This window comes from Strigops habroptila, chromosome 1, assembly GCF_004027225.2.
Source record: "Strigops habroptila isolate Jane chromosome 1, bStrHab1.2.pri, whole genome shotgun sequence".
Lineage (NCBI taxonomy): Eukaryota > Metazoa > Chordata > Aves > Psittaciformes > Psittacidae > Strigops > Strigops habroptila.
The window spans coordinates 75,093,103-75,111,653 of NC_044277.2; the positions used below are offsets into that span (position 1 = coordinate 75,093,103).

The 18,551-nt window shown below is 34.7% G+C and overlaps 1 protein-coding gene across 1 annotated transcript in view; it reads right to left on the minus strand.

Annotated features, from left to right (window-relative positions):
• The window catches only part of DNAH5 (dynein axonemal heavy chain 5), a 121,958-nt gene that overhangs the window by 22,777 nt on the left and 80,630 nt on the right, over positions 1–18,551 (minus strand). The window contains exons 55-66 of the mRNA XM_030478857.1: positions 16,158–16,311; positions 15,116–15,383; positions 14,300–14,531; positions 12,739–12,853; positions 12,302–12,478; positions 9,666–9,869; positions 8,286–8,465; positions 7,279–7,416; positions 6,548–6,683; positions 4,755–5,071; positions 3,306–3,461; positions 2,683–2,865 (exon numbers count right to left, since the gene is read on the minus strand). Of these exons, the coding sequence (XP_030334717.1) occupies positions 2,683–2,865; positions 3,306–3,461; positions 4,755–5,071; positions 6,548–6,683; positions 7,279–7,416; positions 8,286–8,465; positions 9,666–9,869; positions 12,302–12,478; positions 12,739–12,853; positions 14,300–14,531; positions 15,116–15,383; positions 16,158–16,311 (2,260 nt within the window). The remainder of the gene's footprint in view (positions 1–2,682; positions 2,866–3,305; positions 3,462–4,754; positions 5,072–6,547; positions 6,684–7,278; positions 7,417–8,285; positions 8,466–9,665; positions 9,870–12,301; positions 12,479–12,738; positions 12,854–14,299; positions 14,532–15,115; positions 15,384–16,157; positions 16,312–18,551) is intronic.

Consider the following 18,551-nt stretch of genomic DNA (forward strand, 5'->3'; position numbering starts at 1 on the left):
ATGGAACGTGTTCATATCATGCTCTAACAGAATTAGAAAGTTCAGATTGCTTTTCTTCTTTATTTCACAGAAAGACGAGTGCAAGCACCTTTCCAGACACAGGATTTTATTTCACTCCGTCTAACACCATCGTCATTTATGCACTGTTTTCCAATCACCATATTGAATATATAGTCTCAATAACAATGAGCATCCAGAGTCACCAAGTCAAGCACCAAATATTTCCAGAAATACACCTAAAAATACTCCTCCATCAAACAGGGATAACTTCAATTTCCCACTAAAATTCTTCATTGACTAAGAAAAGAAAGCATATAGAACTACATTGAGTTGCTTCACTAGAAGTATTTAGTTGGTTACTTTTAGTAACACAAATGGGGTGGTTTATACATCTACTTTGTTTTCCAGTGGTCATATATGAAAGATGGATACCTCTTAACAGCTTTTCAGAGATTAAAGGCCTTTCAGTTCATTCTTATGCTACTCTTTGAATTAAAATTTAAAACTCATTACAAATAAACCCCTCAGATATAAAACTACTCCATTAAAGCAATACAGAATATTTTTATACAGTGAATTAAAAAGAAAGGAAAAGGGAGAGGATAGGTTCAGAGTCTTTCATAAGGGTAATATGCACCTGATGAATCAACAATAAGTGAGCCAGTTGGTAGAAATATTAGCTATGTCTACAGAAGTACTCCTTCACTGTTTACAAAGGTTTGGTGAATAGTTTTAACTAAGCTGGAAGCTGCATGTTCACTCCACCTTTGCAATTCCACTTCAGCAGTGCAGACAGGCTGTTACTATTCCAAGGAAACAGGGACAACACTAATAAATGCATGATATCTCATTTAGCACTAGAGGCATTATGAACCTCAGACCTCAGCAAGGCTCAAAGAAAGGTTTTACTCCCCCATTTGAGTAACCTTCCTTTATACACGTTTGCAACACTGTTACAACTTTTGAAATTGTTTTGTTTTCCCACATTCTAAACTACTGGTTTTCTCACTCCCACATTCTGCTAACATTCCTAACTATTTCAAACATTTAGTACTTGTAAAGAAAGTCCTTTTATCTTTGAAAAGAAATTGGAAAAAATCATCTTCAGCTCATTATCAGATTTAGGTTCTTATCTTGTCACTATACAAAAGGCATATTGAAACATCATCATCGGGTAGAAAAGATTTATTGGGACTGTTGTCATAGAATAATGCAAATGTCATATAACTTAGAAGACGTGCATACAGATTCAAAAAATTCTGAAAAAAAATGATGAAAAAAAATGACCAGAAAACTACAGTTAACTCCATTTCAATCAACTGATGTCTAATGGAAATAAAGCAAAGCAGGTAGCAATTATGAAGCAACACAAGCATTATGCAAGTTTGAAAAAACAGAAACAATTTTTAGAAGTATAGCATTAAAAGAATGTTAGCATCCAATTAAACATAATAATTATCATGTTGAGAAATCATTCTGAGCCAAATTAAATTTTGTGTTTTGCTGAGTTCAGTTTAGGACGTTAAACATATTTTAGAGTGTAATGTATTTAAAAACCAGAAGGCTAAGTTTTCCTCACAAGAATATTCTGAGAAGCAAGTTGGAAACAGAATACCAAACTAAAGTGAAGTATCCTGAGATGAAAACCTTATTCAGCCTTTAAAATACTTTTTGCAGATTAGGAAGAGTACACAGTTGGAAATTTTCTGCATGTCTTCAAAAATTTCCAGTCATAACACCAAGGATAAAAAAAAAAAGAAATAAAAAATTAAAAAAGACAAACCAAAACTAAGCCAAGTTACAATATACATAAATTCAAGGAATTTGCACCAAAGAGGCTATTTCAAATCCAGCTTTATGGCATTCCTTTTACAAGTTGATTTCATTTTACAGGCTGTACCAAAGAATGCCAGATCTTGTTAATATTCATAAAATATATGTCCTGGTTTCAGCTGAGATAGTGTGATTTTTCTTCTTAGCTGCTACATAACTTTAATCATTCTGTCACAAAATTATTCACAAGTGCAAGAATCTGCATCAACTGTTCCTTACAAAACTTGAGCGTTTTTTCACCACAAATCTTGAAATATGAATGTGAAATTCAAAAAGCCATAAACACTTCTTTTATAACTCCACTACTAACCTGACATGTTTCTACAACACTAAATAAATATATAAATAAGCAAGTTACATAACAGTCAATGTTTCAAAATAATCATATCATTAAAACAGTCTAAGTTACACTATATTCAGACATAATTCTAGTCCCTTAAATCAAATTATTCCAAGAAATACGGTAGCATTAAATTTATACAGATATACCAGCTACCCTTTGACGTTTTTATGCTTAGCTCACATCTTGCAAATTGGTTAAACATTCTTGTGGAAAAGAAGAAATCAGTACAAGTATTCTTATCAGTAATCAGTCAACTCTTTGAAATGTATGCTACACAGACTATACCAGTGAGTATATCAGACAATATAGGAACAGAAAGCTAAACTTTGCAGAAACTTTAAATGATGTGCTGTAAATGCTCCTTATTGGATAATCACAATAAAGAGATTCAGAGAGTTACCCTGTAATGTGGGATTAGAGACTAATAAATTGAAATGAAAGTAAAACCTTCTACAAGTAAATGTAAGATATATTAGCCTGGAAAAAGATGCAATTAGTTATTTTACCTGTTTCTCCATGAGAATGACTCTGCCTAAGAGTTGATTTTCAAGACCTTTCATGGTCACAGTAAAGTCAATGATGGATGTTCGAGCACTAATTTCAGGAGAGTAACCTGGATTTGGCAGTTTTGTAGTGATGTAAAGTCTGAAGCCTTTCATAACATCTACTTCCTTATCACCGACCTTCACCTTTAGAAAAGCATTAAAAAGAAGCCTTGACATATCAAGAACCAGTAGACACTCTTTCAGGAACTGCATGTAGAAACACAGGATACATTTTTCTGCCCAAAGGTGTTGGACAGAACAAAACTGGATTCTGTCCAAATCCAGTTTTAGATTATATGCCTGATGCAAGGTATTTGTTGAAAATATCTATGGATCACTTTAAATTACTCATTCACAGATAATTTTGTCTTTAAAAATTGGCATAAGCAAAGGGATAATGAACTCTGTAGGTTAAATATATTTACTATTTGATATCTTAAACTCTACTTTTCTTAGTATTAGCATTAATTGAATTTAAATACGACTTTAATCTTTCAAAGTCATATACTTATATGAGGTTTTTTGTTGAGGGCAAAGGAGGTTATGTCTGTTTCCACTTTTTTGTTCATTTGTTTTATTTTTACCTTATTGGCTGAACCTGTTTTAATGAAGTTTCTTTCCAAAACATTATCAAGTGCTGGGTCTAGCTCTTCTCCAACATCTTCTATCAAAAGAGGTCTTCCCAAAGACAGGCTGTCTTCTAAGTGATTTCTAAAATACTTGTGATTCAAAGAAGTGATCTAAAAATACAATTATGGACCTATATATTATGTTACACCCAGTTATCAAGCTTTTTGGTTTATATTCAAAAATGATGTCATTTTATTTCTATTACTGACAAAAACAATGATCCTATGGTTAGACTAGGATTGAGGCAAAGACTGTGAGCACAAGAAAAGATAGCATCAGTGTGCCATACTCTTGGATCTCACTGAAGGCAAACTCATCTTTTTCAACTATAAAAGTAGAAGCAAAGCAGCACTGAGCACTTACAATTTTGATATCCTATGAATGCAACCAAACTGGAAATTCACAGGAACCTCTTATCATCTTCAATTTTACCTTGGATAACATCCCCAAGTCAAGCTGCAGCAAGGTCAATTCCAAGATTGGGGTCCCTTTTTTTTTTTCTTAAAAATTAGAAGCTTATATTTAACAAGACATTAAATAGTCTTTACTTTAAAAAGTAGTCCTCAGGACAATTTTGATTAATTGTCAACATGTACACAAAGCACATTCAGCTTAGTTTGTTTACTATTCTACAGCTGAAGTCTAATAATAATTTTTTAATATAACTACATAACTAGCTAGGCAACCATTAAAGGGTTCTGCACTGAGGCAATCAACATGAATGAAAGCAATTTCCTAGTAATACTCTCAACCACTCTATTATCACCCTTCAAACTTCTCTTTCTCTTTTTCAGGGATATCTTTTGAAAAATCTGGTTTATTGGTATAATCATAAATGTAGCAAGTACAGACTTTCTCATATTTTCCTGTTTGCACTGAATTGATGTATCTTGCCTCAGACTGATGTTGCTGGAGTACTGTCTTCCCTGCACCTTTGCAAAACATTTAGCACCTGACATCCATGCTAAGACAACACAAATTATCAATAATTCTGATTAAAAGATGATAAAAATATGCTGTGCATCTTCAGTTTTAAACATTTATATGAACTTGTATTAATCACTTATTTGGGGTTTTGGTAATGCTTATTATATTCTGTAAACATGCTTCAACTCTTACCAGACATTACCCATCCAGCCTATTTTCCAAAGGCTTATGTTTCATTAAAATAAATCCATTAAACAAATCAAGACACTGGAACTAATAAGTTTCAAATGTACATTTTCATATCTAGCCAAATCTCAAATCTAAAATATGCCCAATTATATCTGAAATATCCTTTATATCCAGCCTAAGCAATTTAAATAAAAGGTATTTGCTAAGAATTATTTGAATCACTGAATTATAATGTTTTGTGAGCTAAGAGTTTCTAGCGATTATGAAAACACCTGCACTCCTATTACCTGAAGTTCATTTCTGCCTTCTTTATTTTTAATCCAAATTTTACCCTGTGCCTGTGGATCGATTAATAATGGATAACGAGATGCTTTAGTGACAATGATTCCATTCTGTATGGATAAGTCATCATTTGGTAATCCTTGTAGGTTCCATTCACTGATAGTTGGAGCATCAGTCAACATTTCTATGAGGTTCAAGTTGCTACTAAAGGGGATTTTCCGGCTTTTCATTTCCTTCTGCCAGCCATTTAATAGCAGGCTGCGGAACTCTTGGTTAAAAGGACCAGAATAGGACAGAAAAGCTGTAGCCAAAAGGGCATCACCTTAAAGAGAAAAAGTGGAAAAAATAAAACAAAACATTACAACTTTGCCTATTCTATTCATGAATGAGCTGCTTCCTTTTCTGGTTGTTATATCATTTGGCTGGTAATTGAAGAACACACTTTGAGCCATAAGGCTGATTTGTCCTCTTTTTTCCCCAAGGTTCACTACATAGCAAGAGAGTGCTACATTTCAGTAGATGTCATGTCTACTTCATGTTACTCCTTACAGTGCAACTGCAGAAATCAATAGATGGACATCTGGCAGCGAGCCAAGGTCAGCCCAACACACCTGCACATAACACTATTCCAAACAACAGATCCTGCGCAAGCAGGACATGGCAGAATAAACTTACTCATAAACTTCCAATTCCATCATCACCTTGCACAATCACGAGAACCAGCTTAAACCATATTTTGGGGGGAGAAAAGAACCTTTATTTAGGAGTACTAGTTCAGAACAAATGAATTACAATTATTACTACTATTAATAAAAAATTGTAACAGACATCATCATATAGCTATTAAGTGTGACAAGTTTTAATCTTCTGGGCAGCTTCAAAACTGTCCCCCAAGTTTCATGACACCACAGGTTGGGGTTTTTTTACCTCTGAAGTAAGAATGCAGGATTCAAACTGGAGAAGATAATGTACTTTTATAGAGCACTAATATTTTTTAAACTTTTTCAAGTTATCTATAAAAAAACCATGATAAATATATGGGGAAGGTATCCTGTAGTTTTAGTAAGTTAATAATACACATATACATATTACGCCAGCAAATAAAGTATAACCTATCTACTATAATGCAACCTATCTACTATAATGCATGTATACAGCAATACATGCTTTTTACAGCATTTCAAGACAAAAGTCAGAGAAGAAATTTCAGTCAGCACTAAAGCACAAGATAAATTTATTTTACTTGACCTAAGTAATAAATTAATTCTTTATTAAAAAGTACTTTAGTTTACAAATGCATATTTACAAAATAAAAATTAGCTTCTAAGAAACAAAAGTTTGATGAACATTAATAACTGCACTTAAAAATATTGATTTCTACATGTAAATGTCAGTGCCTGAATATCGGTCTTCCTCTCATCCATATGTATTCTCAGTTATAGACATTCTATCGGCACTTGCTAACATAACACTCTCTTTGGACTGCTATCTACACACATCAGTAAACTTAAAACATCAGTGTCCCAGGTATGCACTGCATGTTATACACGTCAAGTTAAAGCCCATGCATAACATATACAGTTCCTGTATTTCTTTTTTTAATATGAACTTTAGTGTCATAATGTATTTTTTACCTAGTAGTGCTTTAGCAAGAGATTTAATAACAGTTATCATCATTCTAGCAACAGAGAAGATAAACTAAAAAGGAAAAGTTTGAAACTTCAAATATTTCCAATTTCACAACCCATTATGACTCAAGTGACTTACTTCCAAGTTCAAAGGTGGGACAAAAACTTACCCACTAGCCTCTTAGTTTGCATGGCAAATTCTTTACTCTGCTCTGTCCACCTCTCTTTTTCACCTGCTAAACCACTTATCAGGCTTGAGGCAGTTTGCATTTTATGACGACAACGCTCAGCATCTTCAAGCAAAGTCTAGACAAAACCATACACCAAGAAATATGGTTTACAGTTATGTATCTGATAGGCCAGAAAAATCTCTACATCTAATTAATCCAGTAGTTAAACAACATCTTAAAATTATATTCTCACTTATATCACCACGCAGATAAGGAGGGAAAAATAGGCTGGAAAAGATACATCAGGACAAACTATTAACATCTGTCATAAATGTGATTTAACTTGTTAATCTATCTGCTCTTAACTTTCATGTTGGCATATATGTTAAAAGATACGCAAACTGCCTGGTACCTATCAAGTTTTGGGAATTCTGCCCAGAATTTCAAATGCACTATGCACAGATAACATACATTATTGAAATCTGATGTTACAGTAGTAGGCGCTAAACAGATAATCCGAATAAAAAACATATTAAGGAGGTAGAAGGGACAAGGCAAGAGTATCAGAGGTAGAGGAGAGAGATGGGATCCAAAGAGTCAGTATTCAAATAACATCTATCTCTTATTCTCTGTTCATCAACATCCTTTCCAAGGAAAAATAGTGAAATTGAGAGAATGCATTCAGTTTTCCTTAAAGCGTGGCAACTACTTTTCTGTAAAGAGCAGTTAACCTGTTTTTCTCTCATCGCTTTTTCATACTCTGCCTGCACAATATCTAATTCTTCTTGCTTGGCACCCAGTTCTTCTTGAGCTTTCTGCAGATCCAGCATAGCAGTGGTTAGCCGATTCTCCTGGATTGCTAGATTAGCCTATGAAACATACAAATAGAAATGTATTCATACATACAACATCTCAAAGCTTTTTATATATCTCAAAGAGTTTTACTGTACTACATTTCAAAATAAAACTGCTCAACAGAGATTTTATCATTCATTTAAAACCTTCTATTTGAATTTTACAACAAACTGACTTCTTATTGCAGGTAGCTGCAATCAAGCAGTTGGTCTAACATCAATTAGAAAAAATAATTAGAAAAGCCTCTGAGAATTCCAGCCATTCTCCATGTGACACAAAACGTTAGTGTGCAAAAGACACTGGTGCCTCTAGAAGCCTGTTTGGTGTCTCCAACCACTTTTCTTTATCTAATGAAGAATACTACCTCTAACTACAAATCTTGCTACCCTTTCAGTCATTCCTGTTTATTCTGTGTAAAAACCATGCTTGACCATGTTCTTCCTGACTTTCATTCTTACCTTTTAACAACTGTAACAACTTGGTTTTTTCCAAACAACACTGATAGGCAGAGTCTCTGTACAGTCAGTCTTCTTATGAACTGAGATCCAGAACATTAAAAGAACCAGATGTCGAGTTTTTGTCTAATTAAGTTAAAACAACTGCAATAGTGAATTGAACTAGATAACAGCTGCCCCAGTCAGAAGGGACCCAGAGGCATAAAACTGCACACTTTTTCGTAATTTTGACAACTTACAAGTGGTAGTACATTCCAAGCGTATTTTACTGTAGACTTATTATTGTCATGATAATAAATGCATATAGAGGCATGCACCATTTAGAATAAGGCAGTTGATGTTTCCAGTAGATGAAATCCTCAAGTGCACACTGGTGGGGAGAAGAAGTAAAGGGAAGTTGTATGCCTCCCATTGATTAACAGACTTACCTTTAAAGGTAATACTTCTTTGTTGATTGAAAAAAATACAGCCATAGCTTTGGTCCATGAGCAAAGGCCAGCAACATTCCCACATACTCTCTTAGCTGTCTCAATGTTGTAGTCCACCATTTCAAAATAAGGACTCAAAAGTTCTACTACTTCTTCATTAATTGTGTCCTTTGGAAATTGCTTAAAAAAAAATAAATAAAAAAAATCCAAAATATCACTGATATCCTGCTTGAAATTACGTTTTTCTTAAGACTGAGTAAGTAACAATATTCAGAAAGAAAAAAAAAGCTTAGGTCTGTTTCATAAACATACATTCTACAAGTCAGTCCTTTCAAAGGGCAAGCCAGCTATCTTCTCCTTAAATTATCTTATCTTATTATTGGAATGTTTCAATTTTAAGAACTTATTTTGATCCTCTCCTCAAAAAGCATATTTTTACATTCTCATTCCTGAAAGCTCTCCATTTTCTCACTCAAGTTCATTTTGAGGGTCAAATATTCGTTATAAGTTTGCTCTTTAAAGATTTATTTACAAGGTATAATGAAAGGCCACCACTGACAAATTAAAAAAAATAGTTCCCTGAAACACAAACAGGTTTATTCATGCACAAGCAGTGAAATGCTGAACCCCTTCAGTAAGTTAAAAATCCTTAAAAGCAGATGCAATGTGAATCTTACATAAGTGGCATCTATGGCACTACCAACCATACAAATTTGGTCAAGCCTGCCATCTGTGATTTCCCATAGGACAAGAGACAGATTAAACTCAGAAATCAGAGCTAATAACACTCAGTGGGGCAGGACAAGATAGGATTTATTCTGAGTAAATTAATCATAATATTATTAATATAGATTATGAACAGGTATTTATTCACCACTTAGTCTTCCCATTTCCCTAGATGCATGCTATGGAGCTGAAATTCCCAAATTTAAAAAAAAAAAACCAAAAAAAAAAAAAAAAGATTTCGTATATCCTAGTAATCAACTATTATTTGCAAGCCACTTCACAAGTTGCAATGCTGAAAATTAATGAATTGTTAGGTACCAAAAAAAAGATCAGCTTTCTATCAGTTTTCTATCAGCTTTAATGAAACAGATAAGTAATGGCTATTCAAACCAAATGCTTAAAGCTTTGAATCATTTGTCGCTGAAAGTAATTTCATTGCCTTACTTAGGAGAAACTATAATTGATTTATGACCTGACTTTGCCGGAAGGATTCAAGTTTATTTCATTATGATATACTTATTTCTAAGCCCTTAACATTTCAGATCTATTGTATGTCTGACTCCCCTTGCACATTTATTCTCCTATGAACACCAGTAAAAAACCTGTCCCCTATTTCCTAGTATTAAGAAAATATAAAAAAGGTTGCACAAGCACCTGTAGGTTCTGTAAGAAGTTTCCTGCTGTCATCAGTTTCAAAGATTCTTGCCATGATGGAACGGTACAGCATTTTTCCTGATCAATTTTCACGTTGTTCACTTTCCGCTGGAAAAGCAGTAACACACAGTCCATGATACGCATAATGAGGTGAGGAGGTCGACCCAGTGTGCGGACAGTAGCAATATCTGCAGGTTTTATTGTCTATTAATTGAAAATAAAGAATAACAATAATTGCTTTACCCTTTAATATGACACAGAGCACAATCTCACCAACTGTATTAATCCATTGGAGAAGAAAAAAATTATTCATATTATGTTTGATCAAAACAATGGCAATTGGTGAGAGGCAGGCCTGGTCTTATAACAGACATAACCTCGATTAGAAGCTTTGCTTATTCACAGGCAGTTTAATCAGCCTGAGTACGACAGTGACAAACAGTAAGAAATGGATTATTGCAGGTGTTATAACACCACGCTTCTAGCCTAGCACATGCCTCCCTGAGAATTCACAGAGGAAGATTATAATTATCTGCATTTATACTTCAAGAAAGGGATTGTAAATTATTGCAGATCATCTTGATCACCTTCCTTCTGCCTGCCTTTTTTTTCCCTTCAATATTTTGCTGCTCACTGGGTTCAATGTGCACCTGATAATTCAGCAGAGATTTTCCAGATATCTGTGTGGAAATTTTAACCAGTGTTTCTTAGTGACCTTTTGGAAATTGTTGTGCACTTAATGCGCTATTTTTAGTGCAGGGTAAAGTGCCACTAGTTTTATTGAACTTTAACAATTCTTACTCACACTTTAAAAAAGTAATCTCACTATATGTTTAAAATCACTTGTAAGCTGTTCCGTACCTACCTCTCTTTTAATGTCACATATAGTAGTCCTAAAATATGTAAAAATCGAGTGAAATAACCAACCACAGGGTTTTTTAGTCTGGGGAGTGACCTTTACATTTATCAAATTTTAATGGATATTTGTCTACGCTGCAAGCAGAATTCCATTACAGGAATCCCTAGCTGGAAATTTGTAAATCTGTAATTATCACAGTTTCATTTTTTGAAAGATGCAGCCCTGTACAGTCTCATAGAGAGAATTTTCTCACTTAAAGGAGTTTCTGAATGAATGAATGCATGTTGAGAATACAGATATGCATGCTGATAGGCTTGCTTTTACGATAATTTTCCCCTTTAGGCACAGACAAAGCAATTTATTATAGCAAATGCATGAATTTCAATACTAAGCCAAATAATGCCAGTGTAGCTTTTCGTTAAAATCAGATTTTCTTTTCTTAGGATCCTAAGTTTCAAGAAAAGCAGCACAGTTTTAGTTTCATAACTTTAGCCAAAACCAGAAAGTCCGCTGTAATAAGATGCAGGACAGGACACTGGTACTTTTTTCATACTTGAAACATTCCCCAGTTAGCATTGCTTGTTTATGCACTTGTCAGAATGTTTGACCACCTTTGGGGTTTGTTGTTGGAGGGGTGGAGAGGGGATATGTTTCTCCTGTAGCTAAGTATCAGGAACTTATGATCCAGACCTGCTTTCTTCTGCCACTTTTATCAGCTGTCATATCATCAGCCTTCATTTAGCCATTTTCCCTCTGCCCCTCAAGAATCATGGCAGGCAGAGTTGTGAAGCACCTCTCCCTCTAAGCGAAGTCATACATTTAGATGGTCCATGAAAACTTGCTTATACTAGATTTTGAAGACTTTGATTTGAAGGAACATCACAATAGTCTTTAAATACTACAGTTGTTGGCAGCCCCTCAAGTGGAAAGGAAAACCTTCCAATAAATCTACGTAACCACCTTTGAGGGTTTTCTATCCTTCAACCTTTTTTGTTTGCGGAGATGCCAGCTTCCCAGTAGCCTCTAGTGTTACGTTTACTTCAGGCGTATTAGGTTTACTTCAGATCCCAGCACTGCTGCTAATGACAGAAATGCCTTGAGAGACAGTCTCTCTCAGCTGCTCAGTCAGATGAGCAGACATTAAAAAAATACTATGCAAGATCAAAAAAAAAATATTTTTTCATCACTAATGATGCATGACATAAAGATATGAGCAGAGCATTATCACTCTCCTAAAAAGCTTTGCAAAAAGAATATGTTGAAAAACATGAAGTCCCATGATGAACACTAGAAATCTGAGTAATGCCACAATGCATGAGAAAAAAGAGGTTTTTTTGAAGATGGCAGAGAAGAGTGGATCAGAACACTTATTCAAAATGCAATTCAGTGATGAAAACTTAAAAGAGGAGGTTTAGATTTGGATGGAATAATAACTGTTTATACATGGAAAGCATTTCACTCATTGCACACAAGTTGTTTTATAATGCTATCAACATCAGTTACTGGTCTAACAACCTGCAGCGCATCATATATCAACTATAGTTTCAAATGAAAGTTAAATCTTGCCCTTTTCTGAAAAAATGTCTATTTTGGGCTTGGCACTCAGGTGGAAAAAGAAAAACAAAACTGAACCTAAAAGGCCTCAAAACATGTATATTTATTTGCTTATATTTTCTGTCAGCTGATGAGTTATGTGATGCACCTGAAACCTTATATTTGTTTCCAAAGAAGTCCATCTTAGCAGCAAAATAATGCTATACATGGTCCAAGTACTAACCTGTAAGGCTGCTTCTGCCTCTTCCAAAGCAGGCTTAGCAGCTTCCAGCTTCTCTTCAGCAATGGCTTTGTCAACTGAGATACTGTCTACAATAACTTGAGCTTTGTCTTTCACTTTCTGAACTTCACCCTTTATCTTCTCAGCAGCCTGTGCTTTTACAGTAACTTCTTTCAATACCTAGAACATGAGAAAACCCACATGCCAAATATTAAAGAAAACACCTAGTTGGAAGAATGTATTAATTTCTGTTGTAAAATTTTATCTATTGAATTCCAGAACTAGAAAACTCAAACAAGATTGCTTTTGCCCCTGTTATAAGTTTCTAAGACAGCTGTTTTCCAACACTTCCTCTTACTTGCTTAATCTTTTAAAAATAGAATAAATAAAAAGGAAAAAAAGAATAACAAACAGCAATACACTTTGAAGACTACACATACCATGTCAGCTTTTTCATTGGCAATTTGAAGTTCCTTTTCTTTTACCTCCAGCTCTCTGCTTAGTGCAGCTACTGACTCAGAGGCTTCTTTCAATTTTTCCAATCCAGTATTCACTCTGGAGTTGAAAAGCAAAATAAGAAGCATGTAATTCCCTATGTAATTTAACCTCCACTTTTCAAATTATACCATTAATAGAATAAATCCAATCAAGCAAAGATCAGGAGCAAAAGATGTTTCACACCAAAAATAAAACTTGGACAGTAACTTTCACACAAGAGTCTGATGTCTTCAGAATCAGAAAGTGAACAATAAAGATTAATATGAAGATCATCTGTGGTTTGAAATTTTACCCACTTTAACTCAAGTAGTATGCCTCTATCATTGCATAAAAATCCTATATGTTGGCTCCATATATGTCATCATCCCTGTTGAGCTCTAACCTGATACTCAAAGGACTGATTTCTATACAGCAGAAAGCATTTTCTGAATACTAGAATGCTGAGAAATATCTAAAAATCACTATTTCATGTTTGAAAATTTTATTGAAAAGGCTAATAGAATCAAAACACTGAAATTGAGAGCAACCATGAGTAACAGTAAAATAGCATGAGAAAACAGATAACACTTTTCACATTCAGCATTACAATGCCCCTTCAGGAGTCCTTTTTGTCTATCAGAAAGTGAGTCCTTACTTGGAACTTTTCAGACAAGTTTAAGTGGCTTATACAGAGGTTGGTATTGCAAAGACTAAGCAGCACTTGGACAACTAAACAAATACAGGAGAACAGATAAAGAGTAACACCTGCCAAAGCAATTCAGGCTAAGCAACTAAGGTTAAGTGAAACAAACTTACACACATGAACTAATCTAGTACATTTGAGGCATCAGAAGGTAGAAAACAAGACTTTCAGAATTGAGAAGACAGTTTTTCTTAACAGTGTTACCAAATGATACTAATTTGCTAAATGTTAATTTAAATTCTATTTGACTATTTCTGACATGAAGATAAATCTGCAAATAGACTTCATTAGTTTAATAAAGCATCTGAAAAGGAGAAAAGGTATATCAAAACCACTTTAATGATCTACAGGCAAAAAGCTCAGCAGTCTAAATTGGGCTCTATGATCACACCACCAAAAATGCCAAGGCTGTTACTTACACATTCTTATCAGGAGGATACAACTCCTGATACAAAGAAGACAAAAGTTATTCTCTGGTACAGTAAAAGCTACTGTGAATATATTATGAAATTACATGTAGATGTTTTATTTTATTAATGAAAAATACATGGAAAAAATTTATATTCACCTTTTTCCCACCACCTTTCTTTTTCATAAATCACTACTTTTTTTCCCCTGTCCAAAAATACAGTCTTTAACTTATATACCAAGAGCAACTATAATGTTTGATCAAGTTACACCTTTACAGCATTTTAGGAAATGAAAAAAGAAACCCTTTTGCTGTGCAAAGAGACAAGCCATGCATTGAAATGAGGCATATCAGAATATACCTATCTGGGGAAGAAAACTACAGAAAAACAGTAGTAAACTGAGCAGTTTACCTGTTTGCTAATGTATGCACTTCAGCATGCTTTTCTTTGTATGTGGTTTTATATCCTTGAATAAAGGACAGGTAGGATTTGGGAGTCACATGTGTAGAACGTCTGTATCTTTGAAAATAATCAGAACACTTGTCTGCCACTCCATCCTGGAATGAGCCCATACACTGCACAATTTCCCTCTTCGTATTAGCAGTGCAGTCCATATCAAATGAGGACAGGAAATGTTCAGATACTTAAGAAAGAAAAACATAAATGTAAGTAAATATTCAGGAAAACCTCTTAGCTTATAAACAAAGTAATATAAAACATGTCAGCATATATTATGTCTGCTTTCACCAAGCTTCTGAAAGCCCAGTTGTCTTTACTTTCCCGCCATCAGATTCTTGACATTATTCCACATTCTCAATAAAGTATAGACAAGGATCTGGTATTCTTTCACCTCCAAAGTGTGCAACTACTTTCTCTCTCTCAACCCGTTTAACTGCTAGCTACCAGGGATTGGGTGATCACAGCCTTCCTCTGTATGCCTGATCACAGGCACAGGCACTAATAAATTCTTTCTTTAGTAGTAATTTGCCACCTTTACTAATGCCTTTAAGCCATCTTCTAGGGCAATTTTCTTTCAAACTCTGTTTGAAGCCTTTCTTCCTTTAGAAATATTTCAACAGCTTAATACAGCAGGATTTAAAGAAGAAAAGAATCTATAGCAAATTTTAGAACCAAATAAGTGTCTTCTGCCTGTGTGCTGGCAATTCAAACGAGTTCATGACCATAGATCAGAGAATTAATATCTGCAAAGACAAAACTTACACCTACCTGCCACTAGAGCATCCTTCGGCCATTGGCTGAACCAATCTATAGTGCATCCAGAAATAAGAGCAGGGAACTTCAGAGCCCTATTACGGAATTTTTCACCTACTGGTGAAAAGCAAAGAACCACATGAAGGTTCTGACGAACTCTGGTCATGAAGTAGTCATACAGAACCTCACCGGTTGGAGGCTTACGTGAATGTTCCTTTCTGAAGACAGGTATGAGATCACTAATGATCTCATCTACTTCATCACGTGCAAATAAGTTTGACACCTTTGAGAAAGAGGAAGATTTTTTTCATGCTTTATGAGATGATCCAAAATAGAGTATATAGCATAAGGTTCATTTAACACATAGCATTTCAGGAAGGGGCATACATTTCAGACACTGAAGTTATTAGGGCCCTTCCCACGCCCTTAAGATATTTGACTGAAGTGATTCCATTAAAAACACTGAAATCTAACTTGCTGTAAATGTAAAACCTGCTACCCTGAGTGAAACAAAAATAAAAACAAACAAAAAAAAACCCAAAACAAAACAAAGAATCCATATACAATGGTTTTGCTTTCTTCTTTTCTAATAACTAGTAGAAATTACTCTGAAACACACCACTGACATAATAAATAAACAAACAAATAGAAATTATAAAAGCCGTCCCACCCATTCTGGACATAAACTTACCATACAAAACTTAATTGTACATTAATGAAATATTTAATTTAACAGACAATTTTATCTTTTTTTTTAAGCTATTCTCATGTCACTGACAGCTTGTCAACACATTTAAAAGGGTCTGACCTTGACAATTTCTCTGTATAGAATGATGATGCTCATTCTTAATTTTACAATAGCTTTGTCTCAACCCTAACCTAATATAATGGATCAAGTCCACCTTTTATAATACTGCAATGATGAAAAGCACTGGTGTTTTAATTTGTGAAAGTCTGCCCCTTGAGATATAAGAGAATATTCAAATAAATTTGGTTATTTTACTTCAGAATTATAAAATTTCAAAAGCAGAAAAATGATCATGAGAAGGCATCTTACCTCTCCTGATGATAAAACATTGTTCAGGTATTCCAAGAAAGACTCATCTTTGATCTCATTGTCTGTAAAAAGAAAACAGATGCCTTTGCCTTGCAGTCCTGCTGTTCTGTACAAAAGTTTCAGATCTTCCATCAAGTTTAAACTGTTGTACGATCTACAAAAAAGGACAGTTTTGTTAACATTCATTCCTTTTTAAAAGGGTTTCTACTTAAAGGAAAAAGAACAAGCAAATTTAAATAAGAAACAATCTCTCGGAATGTAGTGCAAAATGGTGCCAAAGTCCAGGAATTTTAATTTAGCCACCAAAAAAGCCAAAACCAACAACAAAAAATCCACCCCAAATCTGAAGTCTTATCATGCTATTTATTTCTCTTTTCCCAGAAAAATTGAAAACACGGGTATTGTCTCACAGGATTTTGTCAAGTGCTGGGTGCAATAAGATACTTTGGATTTTATTGACTGATTAAAAAACTCAAAACTAGTTGGCCCTTTCTGTGAAAGTCATCAGTTTTATAACAAGGAAAGCAGCAGTAGAGATAGAAAAAAAACATAAAAAATATTAGACAAGGTGTGGTGGGTTTACTTTGGTGTCTGCATAGTTGTTTCTTTCACATATTCTCACTCTTATCTTCCAGCTGTTGTTCCTCAGCAGGTTTTTTTCTCCTTCTTAACATGTTACCCCAGAGGCACTACCACCATCACTGATAGGCTCAGCCTTGGCTAGCACTGGGTCCATCTCGTGGCCAGCTGGCATTGGCTCTATCAGACATGGGGAAAGCTTCTGGCAGCTTCTCACAGAATCCACCCCTGTTGCCAGGCTGCTACCAAAACCTTGCCATGCAAATTCAATACACCTTGTAACACTGGGATGATCTCTCTGGCTGCATAAAGGACTGCAATAAAAGCTGAAGTTTCTAGGTTGCCCACTGGGAATTAAAACAGAGAAGTGGTTGCACGCAACTTCATTAAGAGTTTCTTGTGAAACCACAATGATGTCATGGATGACCTGAAATATCGAAAAGTGTATTGCAACTGCTCATTACTAGAGAAGAGCTCAGGAAATAAATACATCAGTTTTACAATATTTTTCTGGATGATTAAGAAGATAATTTTTATTCATTTCAGGAAACATACCATAATCACCAAGATAAGGTTCCATACATGTATTTATAAATAAGACATTTCAAATTCAAAGACACCCCTAAAATGAGAAATGGACACATAAAAGACACAAATATTCTATTCCCTCTTGTTTCAGCTGCAGGGGGAAATAATGATTGGAAGAGTTATTAATTTAATTACTTAAAATTAGACAAAAGTACTAACCTGAAAAAAACATTCTTCAAGTTATACACATTGAGTTAGCAGTATGACTATTATCTACTTTGGTGAACTAAATGAAACCATTTAAAATCTGACAACTATTATCTCTAAGAACTCACCAATTTACAGAGGGAAAATAAAACATCTATCCAAAAAGGATTCAAAACTTTTCCCAGAGGCATTTTGGCGCAAGTTATTAGATGTGTTTCAGATAAATACTTAAGGTTAGAAAAGTACAGAGTAAACTCCTGTCAATCAGATGGGATTCTGATCACACTTCTACACTTGCTTGTTGACCCTGGAGAACTCCACCTTGAGAACTTCAAGCGGTTTGCAAGGCAGGATTATGTTTTATCAGTACCTTTGATGAGTCTTTCCTAAAATCATGTTTACTCAAATCTTTACTCAGTCTATTCTTCGTGATAGCTTCTTTAATTCACCTGGTGCACACATCAGATTTACAAGCTTTCAGGTGCAAGAGTTCCCCATATCTTTTGTGGACTTTATTTTTTTCATGGGCTTTATATAGATCCTTAGGTGGCAAGGCAACTTTAAGTAGAAAGCTGCACACCACTTCAATATTTCACCCTCTAGTGGTTTTGTAAGTCTTTGTGAATGATATCCGACAATTTGTTACTGCTTCTTTTGTGAACTGTACTGCAATGTCTCCTGAAGTCATCCTTATTTCTCACAAGATCCTCACCAAAAGGCATTCCTACGTGTGAATCTACAATTTCTGCTGCAGCCAACACTGCTGCAAAATAATTAAAATAATTTAGCTTCTCTATGATGACACCTTATTTGAGTGCTGAAAACATTTTCTGAAGATTGACTTGTCCTACAGACACTTTGGGAGGCACTCATTCTAAAATACTCAGAGAAGGAGTTATAATTTATTTTTTATATCTTCACTGAGATATTCCACAAGAAACCGCATTGGGTTGAACAATATTAAATAGGGCAAGATATACTTGGAAAAGACTGCCAAAATACTGACATATACATGAGACCTGCCAAATTAATGGGCAGGGATGAGGATTCCACCTCCTCACACAGGCATTATTTCAAATA